This window comes from Callorhinchus milii, unplaced genomic scaffold (genome assembly GCF_018977255.1).
Source record: "Callorhinchus milii isolate IMCB2004 unplaced genomic scaffold, IMCB_Cmil_1.0 Scaffold1, whole genome shotgun sequence".
NCBI lineage: Eukaryota > Metazoa > Chordata > Chondrichthyes > Chimaeriformes > Callorhinchidae > Callorhinchus > Callorhinchus milii.
The window spans coordinates 138,852,730-138,878,805 of record NW_024704742.1 but is presented as its reverse complement, the minus strand read 5'-3'; the positions used below and the strand labels follow the sequence as shown (position 1 = coordinate 138,878,805).

Sequence of the window (26,076 nt, the reverse complement as noted above, 5' to 3'; positions counted from 1 at the left end):
AGTGAGGAGGACAGTCGCAGCCTGTAAATGGCCATAGACAGACTGGTAACATGGGCCGACACGGGGCAGATGACGTTTAATGTGGCTTAACGTCCAGATTGCTGATTAGTTTTATCTTGTTCTGCGTAATGAAATCGGGTTAATCAGCATTCTGGAAGTTAAGGCTCCTCTCGGGCAGAGTGACCATAACATGAATGAATTTAACCTTAAGTTAGAGAGTGATGTAGTTGAATCCGAAGCAAGGATCTTAAATCTAAATAAAGCCAACTTTGCAGTTATGAGAGAGGATTTGGCTAAAATAGACTGGGAAATTAGATAAAAAATAACAGTAGACCAGCAATGCCAAACGTTTAATGTTAGTGAGGAACTTAAAGAAATGAACATCAGTAAAGCAATAGTACTAGAGAAATTTATAGGATTAAAAATCGATCCATCCCCGGGTGTATAAAAAGGTGGCGGCTGAGATAGTGGGTGCTTTGTTTTTGGATGATACGCAGATGGGTGGGAGAGTAACTGTGAGGACGACACACGAAGAATGCAAAGGGAAATAGACAGACGAGGGGAGTGGGCAGATGGAGTATAATGTGGGGAAATGTGAAGTTATTCACCGAGGTAGTAAAACAGAAAAGCCCATTATTTTCTAGAGGGGGAGACGAGATAGTGTTCAGAGGGATTTGGGATCCTTGTACACCAGTCCCAAAAGGTTATTCTGTAGGTACAGCAGTTAGAGTGCAGAGTAGGGAAGTCGTGTAAGGCCTTGGGGAGACCGCACATGGAGTATGGTGTGCAGTTTTGGTCTCCTTATTTAAGAAAGGACATTCTCGCCTTAGAGGGGGTGCAGCGTAGATTCACTCGGTCGGTTCCTGGGATGAGGGGGTTGACCTGTGAGGAGAGGTTGAGTAAACAAGGCCTATATTCTCCAGAATATAGAAGAATTCGAGGTGATCTTATCGAAACCTATAAGATTTGTAAGGGTCGTGACAGGGGAGATGCCGTGAGACTGTTTCCCCGGTTGGAGAATCTATAACTAGGGGGTCATAGTCTCAAGATTAAGGGTCAGCCTTTTTGAACTGAGTTGAGGAAACATTTCTTCACTCAGAGGCCAGTGAGTTTGTGGAATACTCTACCCCAGAGGCTGTGGATACTCAGTCAGTCCTTGAACATATTCTCGACTGAGGTTGATAGGTTTCTAAAGGATCGAGGGATTAAGGGATATGGGATAGGTTGAACCGGAAAAACTGTTTCCATGTGGGTCAGTAATTCGAGGACACTGATTTAAGTTAGTTCATAGAATCATAGAATCGTACAGCTTTATAAATAGGGCATAGAATACACAAGTCAGGAAGTCACGATGAACCTTTATATAAAACACTGGTGGGGCCTCAGCGAGAGACTGGGCTCAGTTCTGGGCCCCACACTTTAGGAAGGATGTCAAGGCATTGGAGAGGGAGCGAAGGAGATTGACCAGAATGGTACCAGGAATGAGGGCCTTCAGTGATCAGGAGAGGCAGAGAAGTGAGGATTATTCTCCGGGGAACAGAGAAGGTTAAGAGGAAACTTAATAGAAGTTTTCAAAATGATGAGGGGATTCGATAGAGTGAACAGGAGAGACTATTCCCACTGGCGGTGGGTCGGGAACCCGAGGGCACCGGTTTAAAATGGTTGTTAAAAGAAACAGAAGGGAGGTGAGGAGAAATGTTTTCACAGAGAGAGTTGTTCGCCCTTCTCCTCCTCCAACCCCACGTCCTCCAGCTCCTCCAGTTTCACTCTCTAGGCACCCCGCCTCGTCCAGCCCCGCCCCCTCATCCAGCCCCCCCCCCCCCCTCTCCCTCGTCCAGGCCCACACTCCTCCAGCCCCCTCTCCTCCAGTGCCTCCACCTCCTCCAGCGCCACCACCTCCAGCCCCCCCCTCCTCCTCCAGTAATAAGGCTGTGGATTATGGCTGGATCCATTCACATTGTCCAGACTGAGGTGGATAGATGTTTGTTTGGTCAGAGTATCAAGGGATGTGGGACAAGGAATCTTATTGAATGACAGAACAGGCTTGAGGGGCTGAGTGGCCTCCTGTTTCTATGTTCTTATGCATAATTCACGACTACCCTAAGCCTCTTTTTTGGAATATCCACAGGTCTTTTCCAGATATGAGAAGCACAGACAGCTGATTTTAGAAGAGATGTTTGCCTCGCTTGCAAAGCTCCCGACAAGCAAGAGGAGTTTGAGAAACTTCAGGTGATGAACTGAGCATTGTAACTGCAATGACGTGTTCAGTGGTGGAGCACTGGTTACACTTTATTCCAATGTACAACAGAACCAGTTATCGCACTAAATGGGACCTGCTCTTTTTTCTTTCTCTACTCCCCACCGCCCCCAATACTCACTCACTCTGGCTCTCTGGCTTATACCGCAACAAATCTGGCTCACCCATCTCCAAAACTCCACCCTCTCCCTCCAAAGAAAAACCCTTGTTCTTTTCCTCATCTGCATGTTCCTTCTTCATACATCCTCAGGGTTAACGCCATATGAATTGGCTGCTGTGTTTCACCCACAAAATATACAATCAATTCACTTTACAGTGAGACGTTTGGAAGACGTGATAAAGTGCTGTATCAAATGCAGTGTTTCTCTGCCTCATTTCCCAGTACTTGTTCTTGTGTAACAGGTTAAACAGCAGTGACATGGATGGCGAGCCCCTCTTCATTCAGATGGTGACTGCCTTGGTGTTGCAGCTGATTCAATGCGTGGTGCATCTGCCGGTGACTGAGAAGGACAGCACTCTCGATGAGGATGGCGAGAAGAAGGTAAGAGATAGCTGACTACACAGACACCAAGCCAGCCAAGCCGAGCGAAGCTGTGCTGTTCGTGGCTAGACTGATGATTGTACAGAATGGAATTGTGTAGCTTAGTGGTTAGAGCACTCGCCTCGCAAGCAAGAGACCTGGGTTCGATTCCCAGGCAGGGAGAAACATTTGGCAAGTTTCCTTACTCCACATGCCTCTGTTTATCCAGCAGTAAGTAGGAACCCATTTGTTAGTTGATTTCTGGGGTTAATAATTCCTTTTTTAAAAAATAATAAAAATTTGGTCACTCAATCCACGACTGTTTGTGGGATACTGCTGTGCGCAATTGGCTGCTGTGTTTCAACCACAAAATACACAGTGAATTCAGTTTACAGTATATTCTGTGAGGCACTTTGAGACGTCTCGAAGATGTGATAAGGCGCCATATCAAATGTAAGGATTATTATATTCTTATTAAATAATTATTATTGTTAAAGACCAATCCTGGATTTGGGAAGTGGTAAAATGTTGGGTTAATTTGACTGAATGCAGAGTCCATATGAGCAGCATTAGCCCAACTCCAGCCCTCATGATCTTTCCGTGACCACAGCTGTTACGTGTGCATTATTCCTGAGAACATTTACAATACAAAATGACATTTACACGGCACCTTTCACGTTGGGAGGATGTCCAAGGCGCTCGATAGTCAGGGATTTGGACCCGAGTTGGGGGTCGGGATCAGGGAGGGTGGAGGGCAGGGAGGGTAAAAGGTTGGTGAAGACATGGTCGAAGAGTCTTAAGATGTGCCTTGAAGGAGGCCAGGAAGGGAGTGAGGCGAAGGGACTGAGTTCCAGAGGGTGGGGGCAGAGAGGGTAAATGCCTGACCGCCGATAGTGTGCCACACTGGGGTCGTGGTGCAGGCCAGAACCTGCTAAACGGAGGGAGCGGACAGGCTGGTATCACAGAGGTAGGAGGGGGCAAGGCTGTGGAGAGCCTGGAAGATGAGGCCACGGATTTTGAACTGTATCCTCTGGGGGATGGTGAGCCAGTGGAGCCGAGTGAGGGTGGGGGTGATGGGGGTCACGGAGCCTGGTGCGGGAGAGGACACGAACTGCAGAGTTCGAGATGATCTGCAGTTTGTGGAGGAAAGAATTGGGAAGGCCGACAAGCATTTACCAAAATAATGTGGAGCCTGGGATATGTGAATTAAGGTGCAATTCGCTGCAAAGTGAGTCGCTATCTCTTTTATAAAACTGTCCATCACTGTTGTTGATATTAACCCTGAGGACCAGCTCTAGCTGTGGCTTGACTCCAGGACCCACTGCTGTCCTGACAGAATGTCTGTCAGACGTCAAGTCCTGGATGAGGGCAAACTTTTAACGTCAACAAGACCGAGGCTCCTGATTGGCTCCCGTCAGCGCCTCCACACCTCAGGCCCTGACAGCATCACCATCCCTGGGGCTCACTCCCCCTCACTGCGCCAGTCCCAAACCTTGGGGTCTGGTTTGACCCTCAACTATCCTTTCTACCCCCCATCTGCGCCATGACCTGCTCTGCCTCCCCCACCCCCGCAACATGGACCGACTCTCCCACTGTCACACCGCAGCCCCCGAGACCCTCACACACCCCTCCATTACATCAATTCTGTGACCCTATCACCCCCATCCTTGCCCAACTCCACTGACTTCCCATCACACAGAGGATACAGTTCAAGATCCTGGTCCTCACCTCAAAGCCCTTCATGGTCTTGTTCCCCCAACCTCTCAGACCCCCTAATCACATACCACCCTGTTTGCTCCCTCCGTTCAGCGGGCTCTGGCCTGCTTCACGTTCCCCGCCTCGCTCACCCCATTATCGGCGGCCAGGCCTTCAGTCACTCTGCCCCCGCCCTCTGGAACTCCATCCCACAGTCCCTCCACCTTACCCCCTCCCTCACTACCTTCAAGACCCACCTCAAGATCCTCCTCTTCGATTGTGCTTTTGATCTGCCTGCTTCCCCACTACCCTCCACCTTTCCCCACCCTGGCCCCAGCTCGGTTTTATAACTCTGTCCAGCGCCTTGGGACGTCCTCCTGATGTGAAAGGCGCTATACACATGTAATTTTGTTGTTGTTGTGTATAACTCGATCCACTGAAACATTACCTTCATCTGTCATTTGTCTTGTTTGCAGGTGGATCAGGATGTTCTCATTACCAACTCGTATGAAACGGCAATGCGAACCGCACAGAACTTCCTGTCAGTGTTTCTCAAAAAGTGAGTGAAAAGCTCCAAATAGTTGTCATTATACATACACACACACAGGCAGCCTGGCCATCACACCAACACACACACAGGCAGCCTGGCCATCACACCAAACACACAGCCTGGCCATCACACCAACACACACACAGGCAGCCTGGCCATCACACCAACACACAACACCACAGCAGCCACACACCACACACACAGGCAGCCTGGCCATCACACCAACACACACACACACACAGGCAGCCTGGCCATCACACCAACACACACACAGGCAGCCTGGCCATCACACCAACACACCACACACACAGGCAGCCTGGCCATCACACCAACACACACACACACACACAGGCAGCCTGGCCATCACACCAACACACACACAGGCAGCCTGGCCATCACACCAACACACACACAGGCAGCCTGGCCATCACACCAACACACACCACACACACCCCACACACCACCCACCCCCCCCACCCTGGCTATCACACCAACACACACACACACACACACACACACCACACACACACACACACACACAGGCCGCCTGGCCATCACACCAACACACACACACGCACACACACAGCCTGGCCATCACACCAACACTCACACACACACACAGCCTGGCCATCACACCAACACTCACACACACACACGCAGGCAGCCTGGCCATCCATCACACCAACACTCACATTTACACACAGCCTGACCATCAAACACATATTCATAGAATCAGAGAATTATACAGCACAGAAGGAGGCCATTCGGCCCATTGTGTCTGTGTCGGCTCTTTTAAAAGAGCTTCCAATTCAATCACACTCTCCGCGCTCTCCCCATATTCCTGCAAACGTGTCCTCCCCAAATAATTATTTACTGGTAAATCTCATTCTTCCTAAAGTGTGGGGCCCAGAACTGAGCCCAGTCTCTCGCTGAGGCCCCACCAGTGTTTCATATAAAGGTTCATCGTGACTTCCTGACTTGTGTATTCTATGCCCTATTTATAAAGCCTCGTGTCCGGATGCTTTATTAACAGCTGTATCTACCTGTCCGGCCACCTTCAGAGATTTACTATATGACCCCCAGGTCTCTCTGTCCCTTCACCCCCTTTAAGATTTTACCATCAGCTTATATTGCCTCTCGTTTTTGTAATAAAAATAATAATCCTGGCATTTGATATAGCGCTTTTCATGTCTTCTCGACGTCTCAAAGTGCTTTACAGAATAGACTGTAAAGTGAATTGACTGTATATTTGTGGGTTTTTCCTCCCAAACTCCATCACTTTGCATTTCTCCACATTAAACGCCATCTGCCCCGTGTCGGCCCACGTTACCAGTCTGTCTATGGCCATTTACAGGCTGCGACTGTCCTCCTCACTGGTTACTACTTTCCCAGCTCAGTATCATCTGCAAACTTGGAAATTGTCCTCCCTCTCCCCAAGCCCAGGTCATTTATATAGATCACAAACAGCAGTGGCCCCAATACTGGCCCCCGGGGGACACCACTGCACACTTCCCTCCAGTCAGAGAAACAACCGTTCCCCACACTCTCTGCTCTCTGTCTCCCAGTTCTGTATCCGCTGCCACTGTCCCTTTAATACCGGGGCTTCGATTCTGTTTACAAGTCTCTTATGTGGCACTTTGTCATATGGACAATCCATATAAACTACATCACCTGCACTCCCTTCATCCGCCCTCTCCGTTACTGCATTAAAAAACTCTATCAGGTTTGTTCACCATGATTTGCCTTTAACAAATCCACATTGACTGTCCTTTATTAACCCAAATTTTTCTAAGTGAAAATTTATTTTGTCCCGGATTATAGTCTCTAGAAGTTTCCCCATGACTGACGTTAGGCACTGGCCGGTAGTTCCCGGGTTTATCCTTCTGTCACTTTTTGTACGGGGAGTAACATTTGCAACCCTCCAGTCCTCTGACCACCCCGGTGTCCAAGGAGGATTGAAAGATTGTGGCCAGAGCCTCCGTTATTTCCGCCCTGACTTCCCTCAGTAACCTAGGATGCCTCCCGTCCAGACCAGGTGACTTATCTCCTTGAGCACCGACAGCCTTTTTAGTCCCTCCTCTCGGTTTATTCTTATCTTATCCAATTTCTCTCCCATCTCCTCCGATACTGTGGCATTGGCTGCATTCTCTCCTTTTGTGAAGACAGATGCAAAGTCCTCATTCAGTTCGTCAGCCGTACCCTCTGCCTCTACAAGAAGGTTTCCTCTTTGGTCCCTAATTAGACCCACCCTTCCTTTGACTAACCTTTTATTCTTTATATGCTTATACATTACCTTAGGGTTCCCTTTTATGTTACCCGCTCATCTTTTCTCATACAGTCTCTTTACTCCTCATTTCCTTTCTCAGTTCTCCTCTGTACTTTCTATATTCTATTTGATTATCTTCTATATTTTGAACCTGATCATCAATCTTTTTCTGTTTTATTTTAATCCCAATTTCCTTATTCACCCAGGGAGGTTTGGATGCCCTCCTTTCCCCTTTGTGGGAATGTATTTGTTAGCTGTTTTACCTGCTAATCTTTCTTTCCAGTCCACCTTGGCCAGGTCTCTGTTTAACTCACTGAAATTAGCCTCTTCCAGTTGAGTATTTCACCTTTGATTGCTCACCTTTCCATAAGTACTCTAAACCTAATGATGTTGTCTCACTGTTGTCCAGATGCTCTCCTACTGAAACCTGCTCCACTTGCCCCACTTCATACCCCAGAACTAGATCCAGCACTGCTTCCTTCCTCGTTGGGCTGGAAACGTACTTATCCAGAATGTTCTCCTGTGCACATTTCAGGAATCCTCCCCCTCCTTGCCCTTTACACTGTTATGTTGCCAGTCTATGTTAGGATAATTGAAGTCCCCCATTAGCATTACTCTATTGGTTTGACATCTTTCTGAAATCTGCTGCAGATTTGCTCGTCTCTCTCCTTCCCATTAACTGGTGGTCTATAGTTTACACCTAACAGAGTAACAGCTCCTTTTCTGCTCCTAAACTCTAACCAAATAGATTCTGTTTATGGACCCTCGAGCACATCGTCCTTTTCCAGGGCCGTAACCGTGTCTATAATCAATATTGCCACCCCCGATCCCTCCCGAGTACATTGTAGCCAGGAATATTCAGCTCCCATTCCTGCCCTTGTTTGAGCCAAGTCTCCGTTATTGCCACTACATTATAACCCCATGTGGCAACTTGAGCCGCAGATCACCAATATTATTTGTCACACTCCGTGCATTTACACACATGCACTCCAAGACCCACTGAGCCTGCTCTGCATTTCTCCCCCGTCTAATCCCTCCCTTTTCGGGATTACTCCTGATTGCATTGCTATTCGTCTCTCCCAGCCCTCTGTATAACTTGGTTGTCCTCTCTGATGCTACATCCTGATTCCCTTCCCATCTCGAAATTGGTTTCAACCACAAATATACGATCAATTCACTTTACAGCATATTCACGTCTAGAAGACCTGTTCAGGTGTAACTCATCACCTTGTACAGGTCCCATCTGCCCCAGAACTGGTCCCAATGATCCAGGAACCTGAACCCCTCCTTTCTGCACCATTTCTCCAGCCATGTGTTCATGTGTTTGATCTGCTGCACGAGGCACTGGGAGTAATCCTGGAGTCCTGTAGCTCAGTGGTTAGAGCACTCGCTTTGCAAGTGAGAGACCTGAGTTCAATCCCCGGGGGGTCAGGGCCAAACCTTGGGCAAGTTTCCTTACTCCACACACAGCCTAATAATAATCCCTCCAAAAAAACAAAAACAATAATAAATTGGTCATTTTCAATCTACGACTGTTTGTGGGACATTGCTGTGTGCAATTGGCTGCCGCGTTCGCCCACAAATATACAGTCATTCACTTTACAGTGAGTTCTGTGAAACGCTTTGGGACGTCCTCCTGACGTGAAAAGCGTTATATCAAATCCAAGGATTATTATTATTAACGCAGAGATCACCATCTTTTAGGTCCTAATCTTTGGTTATTCCCGAACTTCTGGATCCTGTAGGATCTCAGCCTGTTTTTCCCTACGTCATGGATCCCAACATGGACCCCAACTTCTGGCTGTTTCCCTTTCCCCTGTAGAATGTTTGGCCCCGTTCTGTGATGTCTTCAACCCTGACACCAGGGAGGCCACAGTCCGTGTGAGAGTCACGGCTTTGGCTGCAGAAACGCCTGTCTACTCCCTTCACCATTGTGTCCCCAATGATAATTGCAATGATATTCTTCCCTGTGTTCCTCTGGGCATCAATTAGCTTTTGACTCTGCTCCCCAGAGGTGCCATCACCCTGACTGGTATTCAGTACTGAAGACTGGTTTGTGAGTGCCACACTCTCAGGGGGTTTCTGCACTGCCGTCCCCTCTTCCTACCAGGCCGGTGGTCACCCACTCACTCTCCTTCTGAACCCTCTGTGGCTGTGTGGTGACCACCTCCTGAAACGTTTGATCAGGAACTCTCCAGCCTCCCGTATGCCATGTAGTGACTCCAGCGTCTCCTCGAGCTCGGAAACCCTGAGCTCCAGCAGCCGGAGGCACTTCCTACACACGTGTCTGTCCAGAGCTCACAAAGCCTCCTGGAGCTCCCACATGGCACACATTGTGCATGAAAACAGTCTCAGCTGCCCTGCCATATTCCCAGACATGTTTTATATTAGTTTAATATAAATATTATATAGTTTATAATTATGCATCTCTTTCCCCTCTGCACCGAACTCCTACTCTCACCAAACTCCTTAACAGAATTCTCACTCTGTTCCACCTCACACTGCTCGGCTCTCTGCTCACTCACACACATACGCACACATAGGCAATCAGATAGACACACACACCCTCACACTCACAGACACAGGCAGCCTGACCATCACACCCACACACACAGACCGGCCATCACAGCCACAGTCTCACACACACACACATACACACACATACAGGCACCCTGACTATCAACAACAACAACAAGATTCCATTTATTGAGCACCTTTCACATCGGGAGGACGTCCCAAGGCGCTGTACAGTTGGGTCAGGACCTGAGCATTGGGGGGAAATGGTCAGGGTGAGGGGAGGGAGGGGTGAGGAGGGGGGAAATGGTCAGGGTGAGGGGAGGGAAGGGAGGGGGTGAGGAGGGGGTAGAGAATCGAGAGCGGAGCTGAAGGCTGAAGGTCAAAGAGAAAGGTCTTGAGACCGCCCTGAAGGAGGAAAGGGAGGAAGCGGCGAAGGCACTGGGGATGGAGTTCCAGAGCCTCGGGGCTGAGAGGCTGAAGGCCACCGATGGTCGGGCGGTTGGGGCGGGGGATGGGGGGCCGACCGGAGCCGGAGGGACGGAGGGTACGGGCAGGTAAGTAGGAGGATAGTAGGTCGGAGAGGGAGGAGGGAGCGAGGCCGGGAATGGCGTTGTAGGTGAGGATGAGGATCTTGAAATCGATCCTCTGGGGGATGGGGAGCCAGTGGAGGCGAGCGAGGGCGAGGGTGGGAGTGAGGGCGAAGGTGGGAGTGATGTGGTCCCGAAGCCTGGTGCGGGACAGTACACGAGCTGCAGAGTTCTGAACACCAACTCACACGCACAGGCAGCTTGGCACACCGACACACACCCTCACACACTCAGGCACACATGCACAGCCTGGTCGTCACAGTCATACACACATAAACACAGGCCATCAGACAGTCACACACTGACACACACACAGGCCATCAGACAGACACGCACACATTCACACGCTCTTCCTCACACACACACACACACACACACAGGCAGCCTGACCGTCACACCCACACACACACAAACAACAACAACTTGGATGTATATAGCGCCCCCCACGCCGGACGGTGCCTCAGAGCGCTTCACAATAATGGATCCCGGGGCGGAGCCGGGGGGGAGGAGCCAGGGGGAGGGGGAGGAGCCAGCGGGAGGGAGCGGAGCCGGGGGGGAGGAGCCAGGGGGAGGGGTGGGGGAGGAAGGTGACCAAAGGTGCGGTCGAAAAGAAAGGTCTTTAGCTGAGACCTGAGAATAGGAAGAGAGGGGGTGATGGGGAGGGGAGGGAGGAAGGCAGTTCCAGAGCCTCGGGGCACAGGGGCTGAAGGCACGGCCGCCGAGGGTGGAGCGGAGGGCTCGGGGGACGAGGAGGAGGCCAGACCCGGGGGAACGAAGGCAACGGGTGCTGTTGTGAGGAGAGAGGAGGTCAGAGAGGTCGGGGTTGGGGGGGGCAGAAGAGTGGAAGGACTTGAATACGAGGTGAGGATCTTGAAGTGGATCCTCTCTGCGATAGGCAGCGAGTGCAGTCTGGCCAGGACTGGGGGGATCGGGGAGTGGGGTTTGGGGGCGGGGGGGAGGGCCAGGACTGGGGGGATTGGGGAGTGGGGTTTGGGTGTGGGAGGGAGGGCCAGGACTGGGGGGATCGGGGAGTGGGGTTTGGGGGTGGGGGGGGGGGAGGGCCAGGACTGGGGGGATTGGGGAGTGGGGGGGGGGGGGAGGGCTAGGACTGGGGGGTTGGGGAGTGGGGTTTGGGGGTGGGGGGAGGGCCAGGACTGGGGGGATCGGGGAGGGGTTTGGGGGTGGGGGGAGGGCCAGGACTGGGGGGATCGGGGAGTGGGTTTGGGGGTGGGGGGAGGGCCAGGACTGGGGGGATCGGGGAGTGGGGTTTGGGGGTGGGGGGGAGGGCCAGGACTGGGGGGATCGGGGAGTGGGGTTTGGTGCGGGTGAGAATGCGGGCGGCAGAGTTCTGGGTGATGTGGGCTGTATGGATGGCAGTGGAGGGGAGGCCGGTGAGGAGGGCGTTAGAGTAGTGCAGCCGAGAGGTGACAAAGGCACATACAGACAGTCTGACCATCTCACACACTCACATACACATCCACACACACACAGGCCATCAGACAGTCACACACACAAACGCACGCACAGGTCACGGATTCACTGACCCCTATCCCCGTGGAACTAACTGAAGGTCATCATTCTAACATTTAAATCCTTCCACAGCATTCCCTCTGTGCCCTCAGCCGTACTGCCTGACTAGTCCCTCGGTCCCCTGCCCGTCTACCCCATCAGTGGGCAAGTGTTCTGCCATGCTATCCCTTCTCTGGACCTCCATCCCTCACCCCTTGTTGCTAGCTTTCAAATCCCTTCTAACCTTCCCCCCTTAATGGCACGCTAGCTCGGGCCTGCCGGTCGGCTGTGTGAAGCACTTGAAGACATTCTCCTAATTAGAGAACTGCTGGATAATGTAATCATTGTGCTGACTCTGGAATGAAGGCGCTTGTGTTGCCTTTAAAGCCCACCACGGCCTTGTTCCCCTCTACCTCTGGAATGTGCTGACCCCATATCAACCTGTCTGCTCAGCAGGCTCCGGCCTGCTCTATGTCCCCCGCCCGGCCTACCATCAGCGGTCAGGCCTTCAGCCTCTCTGCCTCCACCCTTTGGAACTCCATCCCACAGTCCCTTCGCCTCACCGCCTCCTTGAATGCACATCTCAAGATACTCCTCGGGTCAAAATCCTGACTGTCCAGTGCCTTGAAACGTCCTCCTGACATGAACGGTGCTGTGTAAATGTAATGTGTTGGTGATGGTAGTGGCGATGTGTCACAGGTTTCCCATTGTCTCCGGCAGGTGTGGCAGTAAACAAGGAGAGGAGGATTACAGGCCGCTCTTTGAGAACTTTGTTCAGGATCTTCTCTCCACAGTCAACAAGCCCGAGTGGCCGGCCGCGGAGCTGCTGCTCAGCCTGCTGGGGAGGTTATTGGTGAGGCCGCTGCTTACTCTAAACCTTCCTGAGCTGGGGAATGATTAGAGACCTGTAGTGTAGTGGTTAGAGCACTTGCAAGGCAGGGCGAAACGTTGGGCAAGTTTCAAGTTGCGCAAGTTTCCTTACTCCACACGCCTCTGTTTACCAGCAGTAAGTAGGAACCCTGTTGTTAGTCGATTGGCGGATCGCTTTTCCGGGGGTAATAATCCCTTGAAAATAAAAATATATAAATTAGTAGTTTGGCCGCTTCAATCCACGACTGTTTGTGGGACACTCACTGCTGTGTGCAATTGGCTGCCACGTTTCACCCACAAGTATGCAGTCAATTCACTTTACAGTATATTGTGTGAAGTGCTTTGAGACATCTCAAAGACGTGATAAGACTCTATATCAAATGCCAGGATTATTATATTAAATAATTATTGCTCTGCTGTAAATTTCTATCTCTAAACACTTATAATAATAATAATACTTGCGTTTGATATAGTGCTTTTCATATAGATATAGACATCTCAAAACGCTTCACAGAATAGATTGTAAAATGAATTGACAGTATATTTGTGGGCGAAACGCGGCAGCCAATTGCGCACAGCAATGTTCCACTTGTTAGGTAATTGCAATGAAGTGTAATGAGCCAAGCATCCCCTGAGGCTCAGCTCCTCTGCTCTGCTGGCAGTGTGAAAGCATGTTACTATCGGACATTATTTGGCACTTTGTGTTGTGTAAACTAGTGATAAACTTGTCTTAGAGTTTTCCAGAACTCTGCAGCTTGTGTCCTCTCACCTCTCCATGACCCCATCACCCTTGCCCGGCTTCAATGGCTCCCCATCCCTCAGAGGATAGAATTTAAAATCCTTATCATCACTTGAGGCCCTCCACAGCCTTGCCCCCTCCTACCTCTCTGACCTGCTGATCCCTTATCAACCTGTCCTCTCCCTCTGCTCAGCGGGCTCCGACCTGCTCCATGTCTCCTGCTCGACCTGCCCTATCATCGGTGGCCATATAACTCCTATCTTACCTTAACCTGTTAACTTCCCATCCCCCTACGCACTGCCTCTGCTCGAGTGGCTCAGGCCTCCTGCATGTCTCTCGTGCTCTCCGTTCCACCATTGGTGGCCGCGATTTCAGCCACTATGCTCGGGAGCACCCTACCTCTGTCCCTATCTTTCCCATCTTCAGGTCTCACCTGAAGATTTCCTATTCGACCGTGCCTGTGGCCCCCTCCCCCCGGCTCGGCGTCATGCTCCACCACGGTCAAGTGCTTTGGGACGCAACCCTGCGTGAGGGGTGCTGTGTAAATGCAAGTTGTTGTTGACTATGTAAGAACATTGGAACAGGAGTGAACGATTCACCTGCCAACCTCCTCCACCATTTTAATGTTGTTTCCTATCTCTTCACTATATCCATAAATGCCTTGCCTGCCAAATACTTGGGGTCTTCTGTGAGGAGTCCTCCCAAGGTGACATGTTTAGCAACAGAAAGCTGGAATCAAGTCAGTCCTCTGTGGGGGGTCTTGAATACCTGGTTCCTGAGCCATGGGGATCCACAATACTCCAGGGCACTGCGCATATCCTCGGCTAGGGTAATTGACTGTCCAACGCCTTGGGATGTCCTTCCGACATGAAAGGAGCTTTACAAATGTAATTTGTTGGTGTTACTCCTTCCTACTTCTGTGACCTTACCAACCTGCTTGCTCCCTCCGCTCGGTGGGCATTGGCCTGCTCCATGTCACTCGCCCTACCATGCTTTCTGTCATGCTCTCACCTCCAATGCCTTGTCCTTCACCTGTCTTGTTTCCAACCCCCGCTCAGATGCAAACCCTTGACTGTCTAGCTCCTTGGAACGTCCTCACGACATGAAAGGAGTCATATAAATGCATTTTTTTGTTCTTTCCACGTGTGTCGGACACCCGGCTGACAAAACACGACAGGAAACCAAGGCAGGGCAGAGCGAATTCCTGGACTGAGTATAACACTTTCTTGTTTGAAATACAGGTTCATCAATTTAGTAACAAGTCCACAGAGATGGCTCTCCGAGTGGCTTCACTGGATTACTTGGGAACAGTAGCAGCGAGACTGAGGAAAGACGCAGTGTCCTGTAAGATGGACAGGGAGTCGATCGACAGGATCCTGAAGCAGGTCTGCACAAACTGTGAGCTAAAGGAACAATGTGGCTGCAATAGGAATGTGGGCAATGTGATCACAGCAGTAAGAAAGTTCAAGTAAAGGTAGGGCTGATTGGAAATGACAAGGGAAATCTAGTCGTAGGGAATGAAGGTCTGACACCAATACTTGATGTGTATTTGGCCTCCATTTTACAGAAAGTGGTAGTGAGACACTACGTCCAGCAATTAGAAGGGAAAAGCTATAGGAAAGGAAGTGGTGCTAAAGAAATTGATGTCAGCTTGCAAGAGTGCTCAGGGAAGTCAGAGGAAAGCTCTGGCGACAATTTTTCGAACATCCTTGGATTTGAAAGTTGTATAAGGCGACAAAGGGTGGGGGGCTGATGTAATGCCTGGGTTTGAAAACCATTTATAGAGCAGTTAGTCTAACATCCAGATTGGGCAATGGTTTACAACAATAACAACAAAATTACATTTATATAGCGCCTTTCACGTCGGGAGGATGTACCAAGGCGCTGTTTAGACACTATAATAAATACGGGATCATATTAATAACCACTTGGAAAATATGGATTGATTAGAGACAGTTAAAGGCAATGGATTTGTTAAAGGCAAGTCTTGCCTTGACAAATATAGTTTTTTTCCAAAATAGGAGAAACTAGTTGAAGGTAATGCTGTCGATGGGGAAGATTTGGATTGTTGTAAGGTGACACATAGGAGTTGTGTTTACAAACAATGGGCAGGTGCCTGGTATTAATGGGAAGTAATAACATGGATAGACAGTTGATTCAATTCAAGGAAACAGAGGGTGGGAGGACAGGGTTATTATTTACAATGGAGACGGCATCAATTTACAACAACAATTTAAGATAGTAAACAAGCAAATTAGGAGACTTTTTTCACCCACAAACTAGCTAGGATCTGGAATAGCCCCCATGATTCTCCATGTTTTGTCACAGGTCGCTGGGATAGAGGATGAGGTGCAGCAGCTGCAGAAAGCACTGCTGGATTACTTGGATGAGAATACGGAGACAGATCCCTCACTGATGGTAAGTGAGCCAGCCTTTCCCTTTGAAACTTCCGAAATCTAATTAGAAGATTGAGTTGTTTGAAGCTGGAGTTTGTATCCAACCTGTATCAAATGATGAGGTGGGGAGGAGAAAGAGAGCCATGTGAAGGTTGGGAGAACGAGAAAGAAAGGCACCTGAACAAGCACACAACAGACCTCACTTTGACATCTGTATGATGGCATCTCCAACAATCAAGTGCCCGGCCCTAACTCCAGCCAAGCTTATCATCTACCAACAGCTACTCTTTCAAATCGAGTCTTTTAGGGGTTTTACAACAAAGTAGAGAGACTCGGGGACATGAGCATTTGTGTCTAAATGGCGTTTATTTTAAACTCCACACGCCGCTGTTTACCTAGCAGTAAGTAGGAATCTGGTTGTTAACCAATTGGCAGATTGTTTTTCCAGGGGGGTAATAATCCCTTCAAAAAAATAATAATAATTTGGTCACTCAATCCATGACTGTTTGTGGGACACTGCTGTGCGCAATTCACTGCCTTGTTTCACCCCACAAATTTTCAAACTTGAACAGAGAGCCCAGCAGCTTCAGTAGGGAACTCAGTGAGTTGGAACAGAGTGAGAATTCTGTTAAAGAATTTGGTGAGAGTAGGAGTTCGGTGCAGAGGGGAAAGAGATACATAATTATAAACTATATAATATTTATATTAAACTAACATGTCTGGGAATATGGCAGGGCAGCTGAGACCAGTTTCATGCACAATGTGTGCCACGTGGGAACTCCAGGAGGCTTTGTGAGCTCTGGACAGACACGTGTGTAGGAAGTGCCTCCGGCTGCTCGAGCTGGAGCTCAGGGTTTTTGAGCTTGACGAGAGGCTGGAGTCACTACATGGCATATGGGAGGCTGAAAGTATCAAGCTCGGGAATAAGCTAAAGAGAAGGACCTCAAAGGTGGTGAACTCTGGATTACTCCCAGTGCCTCGTGCAGCAGATCAAACACATGGCTGGAGAAATGGTGCAGAAAGGAGGGCTTCAGGTTCCTGGATCATTGGGACCAGTTCTGGGGCAGGTGATGAGTTATATCTGAACAGGGCTGGGATCAATATCCTCGCAGGGAGGTTAACTGGTGCTATAGGGAAGAGTTTAAACTACAATAATATAATAATGATATAATAATAATTCTTGCATTTGATACAGCGCTTTTCACATCTTCTAGACGTCTCAAAGCGCTTCACAGAATATGCTGCAAAGTGAATTAACCGTATATTTGGGCGAAACTAATTTCGAGATGGGAAGGGAATCAGGATGTAGCATCAGAGAGGACAACCAAGTTATACAGAGGGCTGGGAGAGACGAATAGCAATGCAATCAGGAGTAATCCCGAAAAGGGAGGGATTAGACGGGGGAGAAATGCAGAGCAGGCTCAGTGGGTCTTGGAGTGCATGTGTGTAAATGCACGGAGTGTGACAAATAATATTGGTGATCTGCGGCTCAAGTTGCCACATGGGGTTATGGTGTAGTGGCAATAACGGAGACTTGGCTCAAACACGGGCAGGAATGGGAGCTGAATATTCCTGGCTACAATGTACTCGGGAGGGATAGGGAAAGGAAAAAAGGAGGGGACGGGGGTGGCAATATTGATTATAGACACGGTTACGGCCCTGGAAAAGGACGATGTGCTCGAGGGTCCATAAACAGAATCTATTTGGTTAGAGTTAAGGAGCAGAAAAGGAGCTGTTACTCTGTTAAGTGTAAACTATAGACCACCAGTTAATGGGAAGGAGAGAGACGAGCAAATCTGCAGCAGATTTCAGAAAGATGTCAAACCAATAGAGTAATGCTAATGGGGGACTTCAATTATCCTAACATAGACTGGCAACATAACAGTGTAAAGGGCAAGGAGGGGGAGGATTCCTGAAATGTGCACAGGAGAACATTCTGGATAAGTACGTTTCCAGCCCAACGAGGAAGGAAGCAGTGCTGGATCTAGTTCTGGGGTATGAAGTGGGGCAAGTGGAGCAGGTTTCAGTAGGAGAGCATCTGGACAACAGTGAGACAACATCATTAGGTTTAGAGTACTTATGGAAAGGTGAGCAATCAAAGGTGAAATACTCAACTGGAAGAGGCTAATTTCAGTGAGTTAAACAGGGAGCTCGCCAAGGTCGACTGGAAAGAAAGATTGGCAGGTAAACAGCTAACGAGCAATGGAAAGCCTTCAAGGAGGAGATACTTCGGGGACAGAACAAATACATTCCCACAAAGCGGCTATTATTATTATAAAGGAGGGCATCCAAACCTCCCTGGATGAACAAGGAAATTGGGAATAAAATAAAACAGAAAAAGATTGATGATCAGGTTCAAAATATAGAAGATAATCAAATAGAATATAGAAAGTACAGAGGAGAACTGAGAAAGGAAATGAGGAGTAAAGAGACTGTATGAGAAAAGATGAGCGGGTAACATAAAAGGGAACCCTAAGGTAATGTATAAGCATATAAAGAATAAAAGGTTAGTCAAAGGAAGGGTGGGTCTAATTAGGGACCAAAGAGGAAACCTTCTTGTAGAGGCAGAGGGTACGGCTGACGAACTGAATGAGGACTTTGCATCTGTCTTCACAAAAGGAGGGAATGCGGCCAATGCCACAGTATCGGAGGAGATGGGAGAGAAATTGGATAAGATAAGAATAAACCGAGAGGAGGGACTAAAAAGGCTGTCGGTGCTCAAGGAGATAAGTCACCCGGTCTGGACGGGAGGCATCCTAGGTTACTGAGGGAAGTCAGGGCGGAAATAACGGAGGCTCTGGCCACAATCTTTCAATCCTCCTTGGACACCGGGGTGGTCAGAGGACTGGAGGGTTGCAAATGTTACTCCTCCGTACAAAAAGTGACAGAAGGATAAACCCGGGAACTACCGGCCAGTGCCTAACGTCAGTCATGGGGAAACTTCTAGAGACTATAATCCGGGACAAAATAAATTTTCACTTAGAAAAATTTGGGTTAATAAAGGACAGTCAATGTGGATTTGTTAAAGGCAAATCATGGTGAACAAACCTGATAGAGTTTTTTAATGCAGTAACGGAGAGGGCGGATGAAGGGAGTGCAGGTGATGTAGTTTATATGGATTGTCCATATGACAAAGTGCCACATAAGAGACTTGTAAACAGAATCGAAGCCCCGGTATTAAAGGGACAGTGGCAGCGGATACAGAACTGGGAGACAGAGAGCAGAGAGTGTGGGGAACGGTTGTTTCTCTGACTGGAGGGAAGTGTGCAGTGGTGTCCTCCGGGGGAATCGAAACGTTGAACAGGAGAAACTATTCCCACTGGGGGGTGGGTCGGTAACCTGAGGACACCAATTTAAAATAATTGTTAAAAGAAATAAAGGCGTTGATCAGGGCTGTGGGGAGAGAGCGAGGGAGTGGGGTTGATTTAGAAGCTCTTCAAAGAGCCGACACAGACGCGATGGGCCAAATGGCCTCCTTTGCTGTGTAATTCTTTTGATTGTATACAGTCAATTCGCTTTACAGAATATATGAAACGCTTTGAGTTGTCTCAATGATGTGATAGGCACTGTATCAAATGCAAGGAATATTATGTTGTTCTGGTGCTGGACAGAGTCGCTTTTGTGTGACTGATTCCTTATTAAGAATTAGATTGCAGTAATTCTATCTGGTCCATGTGTCAGAGGCCTGAGAGCAACTTGTGGAGCTTGAGAACAACAACAACTTGCATTCCTCACGCAGGCTAGCGTCCCAGAGCGCTTGACAATGGGGGAGCATGAACCCAAGCCTTGGGGTGGTGACTATAGGCACGGTTGAAAAGGAATGTCTCGGCTGTGATCTGAAGATGGGGAAGTAAGGGTCATGGCAGAGGGACAGAGGAAATGTGTTCCAGAGTTTCGTGGCTGAAAGCACAACTGTCGGTGGTGGAACAAAGGACATGAATTCTGAATGAGCTGCTTTTTTTAATAATGGAGCTGGGGAGACCGGTAAAGTCCCTGTTGGTACATGGAGTCCTGTAGCTCACTGGTTAGAGCACTCGTCTTGCAAGCGAGAGACCTGGGTTCCACAACTGTTTGTGGGACACTCACTGCTGTACGCAATTGGCTGCCGTGTTTCGCCCACAAATATACAGTCAATTCACTTTACAGTATATTCTGTGAAGCGCTTTGAGAAGTCGAGAAGACGTGAAAAGCTCTATATCAAATGCCAGGATTACTATTTATGAGGGTCATACAGGAGGCCGGAGCCAGTCAAGAAAAGGCAGTGGTTAGTGTGTTGCGGAGTAAGCAGGTTGGAGAGATCGGGAGGTGCCAGGGCATGAAGTATTTGAGTGCTAAGGTTACTGTGCTTCCCAGTGTGCCACAAAGTAAGTGTGTGTTTATTTTGAAGTTTGCTAGGAAATTTTACATTGCACAGTGGTACCGTGACACCACCATGGAGACAGAGAAAGCCATGAAATCTCAGAACCAGAAGGACGATGATTCCTCAGACGGGACGCAGCACGCCAAGGAGGTGGAGTCCACGGGAGAGATCATGCAGCGCGCAGAGAAACGCAAGAAATTCCTGCGCTCTGTGATCAAAGCGGCCCCTGCTCAGTTTAGTACACTCAGGTATGTTACACAATGACTTGGTGTTTGCTAACTCTCACACAGCCCGGGGTAATGTGCATGCTGCACAAGGGGAATCACCATGTATTGCTGGGAGGTTTTTGATGGGTAACTTGTTTGTGCTGCAACCAGCAGACACTCTCACTCGTTTTCAAATAACTTCATGCCCTCGCACTCCCTACCTCTCTGACCTGCTTAACCCCCTCACCTGCTGCCTCTTCTCATTGGGTAGCGCTCCAGGACGCTACCCCACATGAAGGGTGCTATATAAATGCAAGTTGTTGTTGACACTGAATGCTCTGGGTTGGTATTAACTCACTCTCCTTTCTCGCAGAATGAACTCTGCCAATGTGGACTATGAGGACGCCTGTTTGATTGTCCGTTACTTGGCCTCCATGAGGCCGTTTGCACAGAGCTTTGATATTTATTTGACACAGGTGAGTGCTGAGGTTACATATCCTGAGGAGAGTCACACAGGCACACAACTCAAGCTAGTTGTCAAAGTGCCTCAGTCGTCCTGCTTGTTGAGTTTAGGCCAGCCCAGGGAGGTCACAGATGGCTGTATTACATCGCATCTATGCCTGATGAAGGCACTATGGCACCCAGTGTAACTGGAAGGTCAGCTTGTTATCAACATTAATGTTTAATGATATTAAAACCGGAATCAAGCTGTATTTTGCCAATACTGTGAACCATTGAGTGGGAGGAGACAGGGTAGTGTGTGGAAGACACGGACTCCATTGGCTGAATTTCAGCTTTGAACCAAATTCCTGCCACGTTTGGGTGTGAATGGCGGCTGGTGTCATTATGTGTCCCATTGGCATTTGGTAGAATCGTCGGAACATTATTGTAATAATAATAACACTAATATTTAATAGAGCGCCTTTCACAATGGGAGTCAAACCTTTTCACAGGATGTATTGCAGGTAAACACTGCAGCCCCATACACAGCCATGTCCCCCCCCCCCACACACAGCCATGTCCCTCCCCCACACACAACCATGTGCCCCCCCCACACACACACAGCCATGTTCCCCACACACACACACAGCCATGTCCCCCCCACACACACACAGCCATGTCCCCCACACACACACACAGCCATGTCCCCCACACACACACACAGCCATGTCCCCCACACACACACACAGCCATGTCCCCCCCACACACACACAGCCATGTCCCCACACACACACACAGCCATGTCCCCCACACACACACACAGCCATGTCCCCCCACACACACACAGCCATGTCCCCCCCCCACCCCCACACACACACACAGCCATGGCCCCCACACACACAGCCATGCCCCCCCCACACACACACAGCCATGCCCCCCCACACACACAGCCATGTCCCCCACACACACACACAGCCATGTCCCCCCCACACACACACAGCCATGTCCCCCACACACACACACAGCCATGTCCCCCACACACACAGCCATGTCCCCCACACACACACACAGCCATGTCCCCCCCACACACACAGCCATGTCCTCCCCACACACACAGCCATGTCCCCCACACACAGCCATGAAGTGAATAATCAATTCATGTGGGTGGATTGTCAGCCAGGAATGCTGTAGGAACTCCCTTCTCTTTTCAAATAGTGCCTGGGATCTTTAACATCCACCTAGATGGGAACTGACAGGGCCTCAGTTTAACATCTCACTTGACCATGCCACGTACAACAATGTGGTCCCACCCCAGTTCTGTATTGGAGTAGTCACCAGGACTTAAAGTTAAATTTATGAGAACAGGTTGCATAAACTTGGTCTGTATTCCCTTGAGTTTAGGAGTTTGAGGGGTCAAATTGAGGTATTTAAAATAATAAAGAAATTTGATAAGATAGTATAATAATAGGTCAGCTACAGAGAAGCTATTTCCTCTGGTGGGGAATCCAGAACAAGGCATCATCTTAAAATTAGAGCTTGGCCATTTAGGAGTGAAATCAGGAGGTTTTTCACCCCAAGGGTAGTGGAAATCTGGAACTCTTTTCCCCGGCTGTGGATTATGGCTGGATCCATTCACATTGTCCAGAATGAGATGGATAGATATTTGTTAGGTCGGGGTATCAGGGGAAAAGAGGAAAAAGTGGGTAATTGGAGCTGAGGTACAGATCAACTGTGATCCTATAGAATGGCGGAACAGGCATGCGCAGTTGAATGGTCTATTCCTGTTTCTATGCGAGAGAGTGATTCATTGAGCTGGGCTGACTCATTTGCTATTCAAGAGAAGAACGCATTCCATTCATCGATTTCATGGCAAATCATTGTTTGTGTTGCAGATCCTCCGTGTTCTGGGGGAGAGTGCTATCGCTGTACGAACAAAGGCCATGAAGTGTCTGTCTGAGGTCGTGGCTGTGGACCCCAGCATATTAGCAAGGGTAAGGTGTCCAAACTTCCTCTACAACTAGGAAAGCCAGTGGTAGCTGGAGCCTCATCTCAGTTAAGGGTCAACCATGAAAGTTGGAGCAATTGTTTCCATAGGAACAACTGCAAATCAGAGTGTTGCAGGATTGGATGAAGAGAAGTGGTGATGGGATGATTTGTGTTTTTATATTTATAACCTTGCATGTGATATGGCATCTTGTCACGTCTTCGAGATGTCTCAAAGCGCTTCACAGAATATACTGTGAAGTGAATTGACTGTATTTTGTGGGCAAAACATGGCAGCCAATTGCGCACAGCAATGAGTGTTCCACAAACATTTGTGGATTGAGTGACCAAATTATTTAGTGCTGAGCTAGTTGCCAGGAATGATTTCTCACGAGCATAGACCGGTTCTCTGACATCCATCTCTGTGGAATGGCACTCTCCTGGTTCAATTCCTACTTGACCCACTGCCTCCACTTTGACTCCTATAACGATTTCTCCTCCCTCCCCCAAATAGTCATTTGTGATGTACATTAGGTCTCTATCCTCAGCCCCTCCTCTTCCTCATCTCATAGAATCACACAGCACAGAAAGAGGCCAGAAAACAGCAATCCAACCCAGTCCCACTGGCCCACTTTCTCCCCATAGCCCTGCAATCCTGTCCTCCCCAAATACCCATCTACTTCTCTCTTAAAAGTTGTTATTGCATCGGCTTCCACTACCCTTTCAGGTAATACATTCCAGATCCCAACACCTCGTTGGGTGAAACATTTTCTCCTAACCTGCCCTCTGTCTATCTATCTTAAACTAACTTAAATCAGTGTCCTCGGGTTACTGACCCACACACCAGTGGGAACAGTTTTTCCCGGTTCAACCTATCAAATCCTCTCATGATCTTGAAAACCTCTATTAAATCCCCTCATAATCTTCTCTGCTCCAGGGAGAATAATCCTAGTTTCTCTAACCTCTCCTCATAACTAAGGTCCTTCATTCCTGGTACCATCGGGTAAACCTCCTTTGCACCCTCTCCAATGCCCGAACATCTTTCCTAAAGTGCGGTGCCCAGAACTGAACGCAGTCTCCAACTGAGGCCTAATCAGCATTTTATAAATATTCAGCATAACTCCTGACTTGTGTACTCTATGCCCTATTTGTAAAGCCGAGTATCCCGGATGCTTTTATAACCTCTTTATCTACCTGTCCGGCCACCTTCAGAGATTTGCTGATGTGGACCCCCAGGTCTCTCTGTTCATTTGCCCCCTTTAAGATTGTACCATCAGCCTATATTGCCTCTCCTCATTCTTCCTACCAAAACGCAACACTTCACATTTCTCCACATTAAACCTCATCTGCCACGTATCTGCCCATGTTACCATCTGTCTAAGTCCTCTTGGAGTCCGGTGCTGTCCTCCTCACCATTAGCTGCTTTTCCTATCTTGGCGTTCTCTGCAAATTTGGAAATTGCTCCATATATCCAGGTCCAGATCATTAATATAGATCAGAAAGAGCAGTGGTCCCAATATCGACCCCTGAGGGACACCACTATACCCCTCCCTCCAGTCAGAAAAGCAACCGTTTACTACCACTCTCTACCTTCTGACTCTTCGCCAGTTCTGGATCCATGTTGCCACAGTCCCTTTCATGCCGTGGGCTTCTATTTTGTTTATCAGTCCCTTATGTGGCACTCTGTCAAATGCCTTTTGAAAATCTAGATAAGCTATGTCTACTGCACTACCTTCATCCATCCTCTCAGTCACTTCATCAAAACATTCTATTAGATTTGGGGACAAAACAAACACTTAAACTTAACATCGGGGGTAGGAAAGATAATGGAATCCTTACTGAAGAAGGTAATAGAAAAACACGGAAAACATAATAAAGACAAGTCAGCACGGATTTCAAAAAGGAATGTCAGGCTTGATCAAGGGATGGAAAATGGAATATGAGGGCAAACTAACGAAGAACATAGAGACAGACTACAAGAGTTTTTATAAATATATAAAGAGGAAGAGGCTGTCAAAGGTAAATGTGGGTCGGCTACAGCAGAGACGGGGGGAATAATAGTAGGGGACAAAGACATGGCAGAGTCATTAAACAAGTACTTTGCTACTGTCTTCACCTCAGAAGACACTGAAAACCTACCAAGAATAGAGGGGAACCAAGAAGACAATGTTAGTGAGCAACTTGGGAATTAATATTAATAAAGAAATGGTTTTAGGTAAATTGTCAGGTCTTAAAACTGATAAATCCCCTGGACCTGATGGCCTACATCCTCGGGTTTATAAAGAGGTGGCGACTGAGGTAGTGGACGGTTTGTCTTTGAGCTTCCGAAATTCTCTGGATTCTGGACCGGTTCCTATTGATTGGAAGATTGCAAACGTGACACCACCATTTAAGAAGGGTGGGAGAGAAAAGATGGGGCACTATAGACCAGTTAGTCTGACTTCAGTGGGAGGGAAAATTCTTGAGTCCTTAATTAAAGATGTCGTTATGGGATTCCTGGAAGACCATAACAAGATGAGGCAGAGTCAACATGGCTTTACAAAGGGAAGTCACGCTTCACTAATCTTTGAGAGTGTTTGAAGATGTATCTGCAGGTTAGAGAGGGGGGAACCAGTAGGTGTAGTATATTTAGATTGTAAAAAGGCATTTGACAAAGTGCCACACAGAAGGCTATTGCACAAGGTTAAGGCCCACGGGATTGATGGGAACATATTACCATGGATTGAAGAGTGGCCAACGGGTAGAAAACAGTGAGTAGGGATAAACGGGTCATTCTCAAATTGGCAGGAGGTGACTAGAGGAGTGCCACAGGATCAGTGCAACTAAGAAGGCGAACGGCAGTTAGCGTTCATTGCCAAAGGTTTAGAGTACAGAGTAGGGAAGTCTGACTGCAACTGTACAGGGCTTTGGTGAGACCGCACCGAGAGTATTGTGTGCAGTTTTGATCTCCTTATTTATAAAAGGACACACTTGCCCTCGAGGGGGTGCAGCGTAGATTCACTCGGTTAGTGCCTGGGATGAGGGGACTGACCTATGAGGATAGGGCTGTATTCTCTATAGTACAGAAGAATTAGGGGGAATCTTATTGAAACATATAAGATTCTTAAAGAGCTGATAAAGTAGTCACTGAGGGACTGTTTCCCCGGGAGGAGAATCTATAACCGGGTCACAGTCTGAAAA

General features: G+C 48.5%; 1 protein-coding gene across 3 annotated transcripts in view; it reads left to right on the top strand.

Moving 5' to 3' along the window:
* nipblb (NIPBL cohesin loading factor b) overlaps positions 1-26,076 on the top strand; it is a 136,031-nt gene that overhangs the window by 97,370 nt on the left and 12,585 nt on the right. For all 3 annotated transcript variants that reach the window (XM_042336341.1, XM_042336334.1, XM_042336345.1), the window contains 9 exons: positions 2,129-2,229; positions 2,660-2,798; positions 4,949-5,031; positions 12,622-12,754; positions 14,752-14,895; positions 15,839-15,928; positions 20,294-20,514; positions 20,846-20,948; positions 22,806-22,904. In XM_042336341.1, the coding sequence (XP_042192275.1) occupies positions 2,129-2,229; positions 2,660-2,798; positions 4,949-5,031; positions 12,622-12,754; positions 14,752-14,895; positions 15,839-15,928; positions 20,294-20,514; positions 20,846-20,948; positions 22,806-22,904 (1,113 nt within the window). The remainder of the gene's footprint in view (positions 1-2,128; positions 2,230-2,659; positions 2,799-4,948; positions 5,032-12,621; positions 12,755-14,751; positions 14,896-15,838; positions 15,929-20,293; positions 20,515-20,845; positions 20,949-22,805; positions 22,905-26,076) is intronic.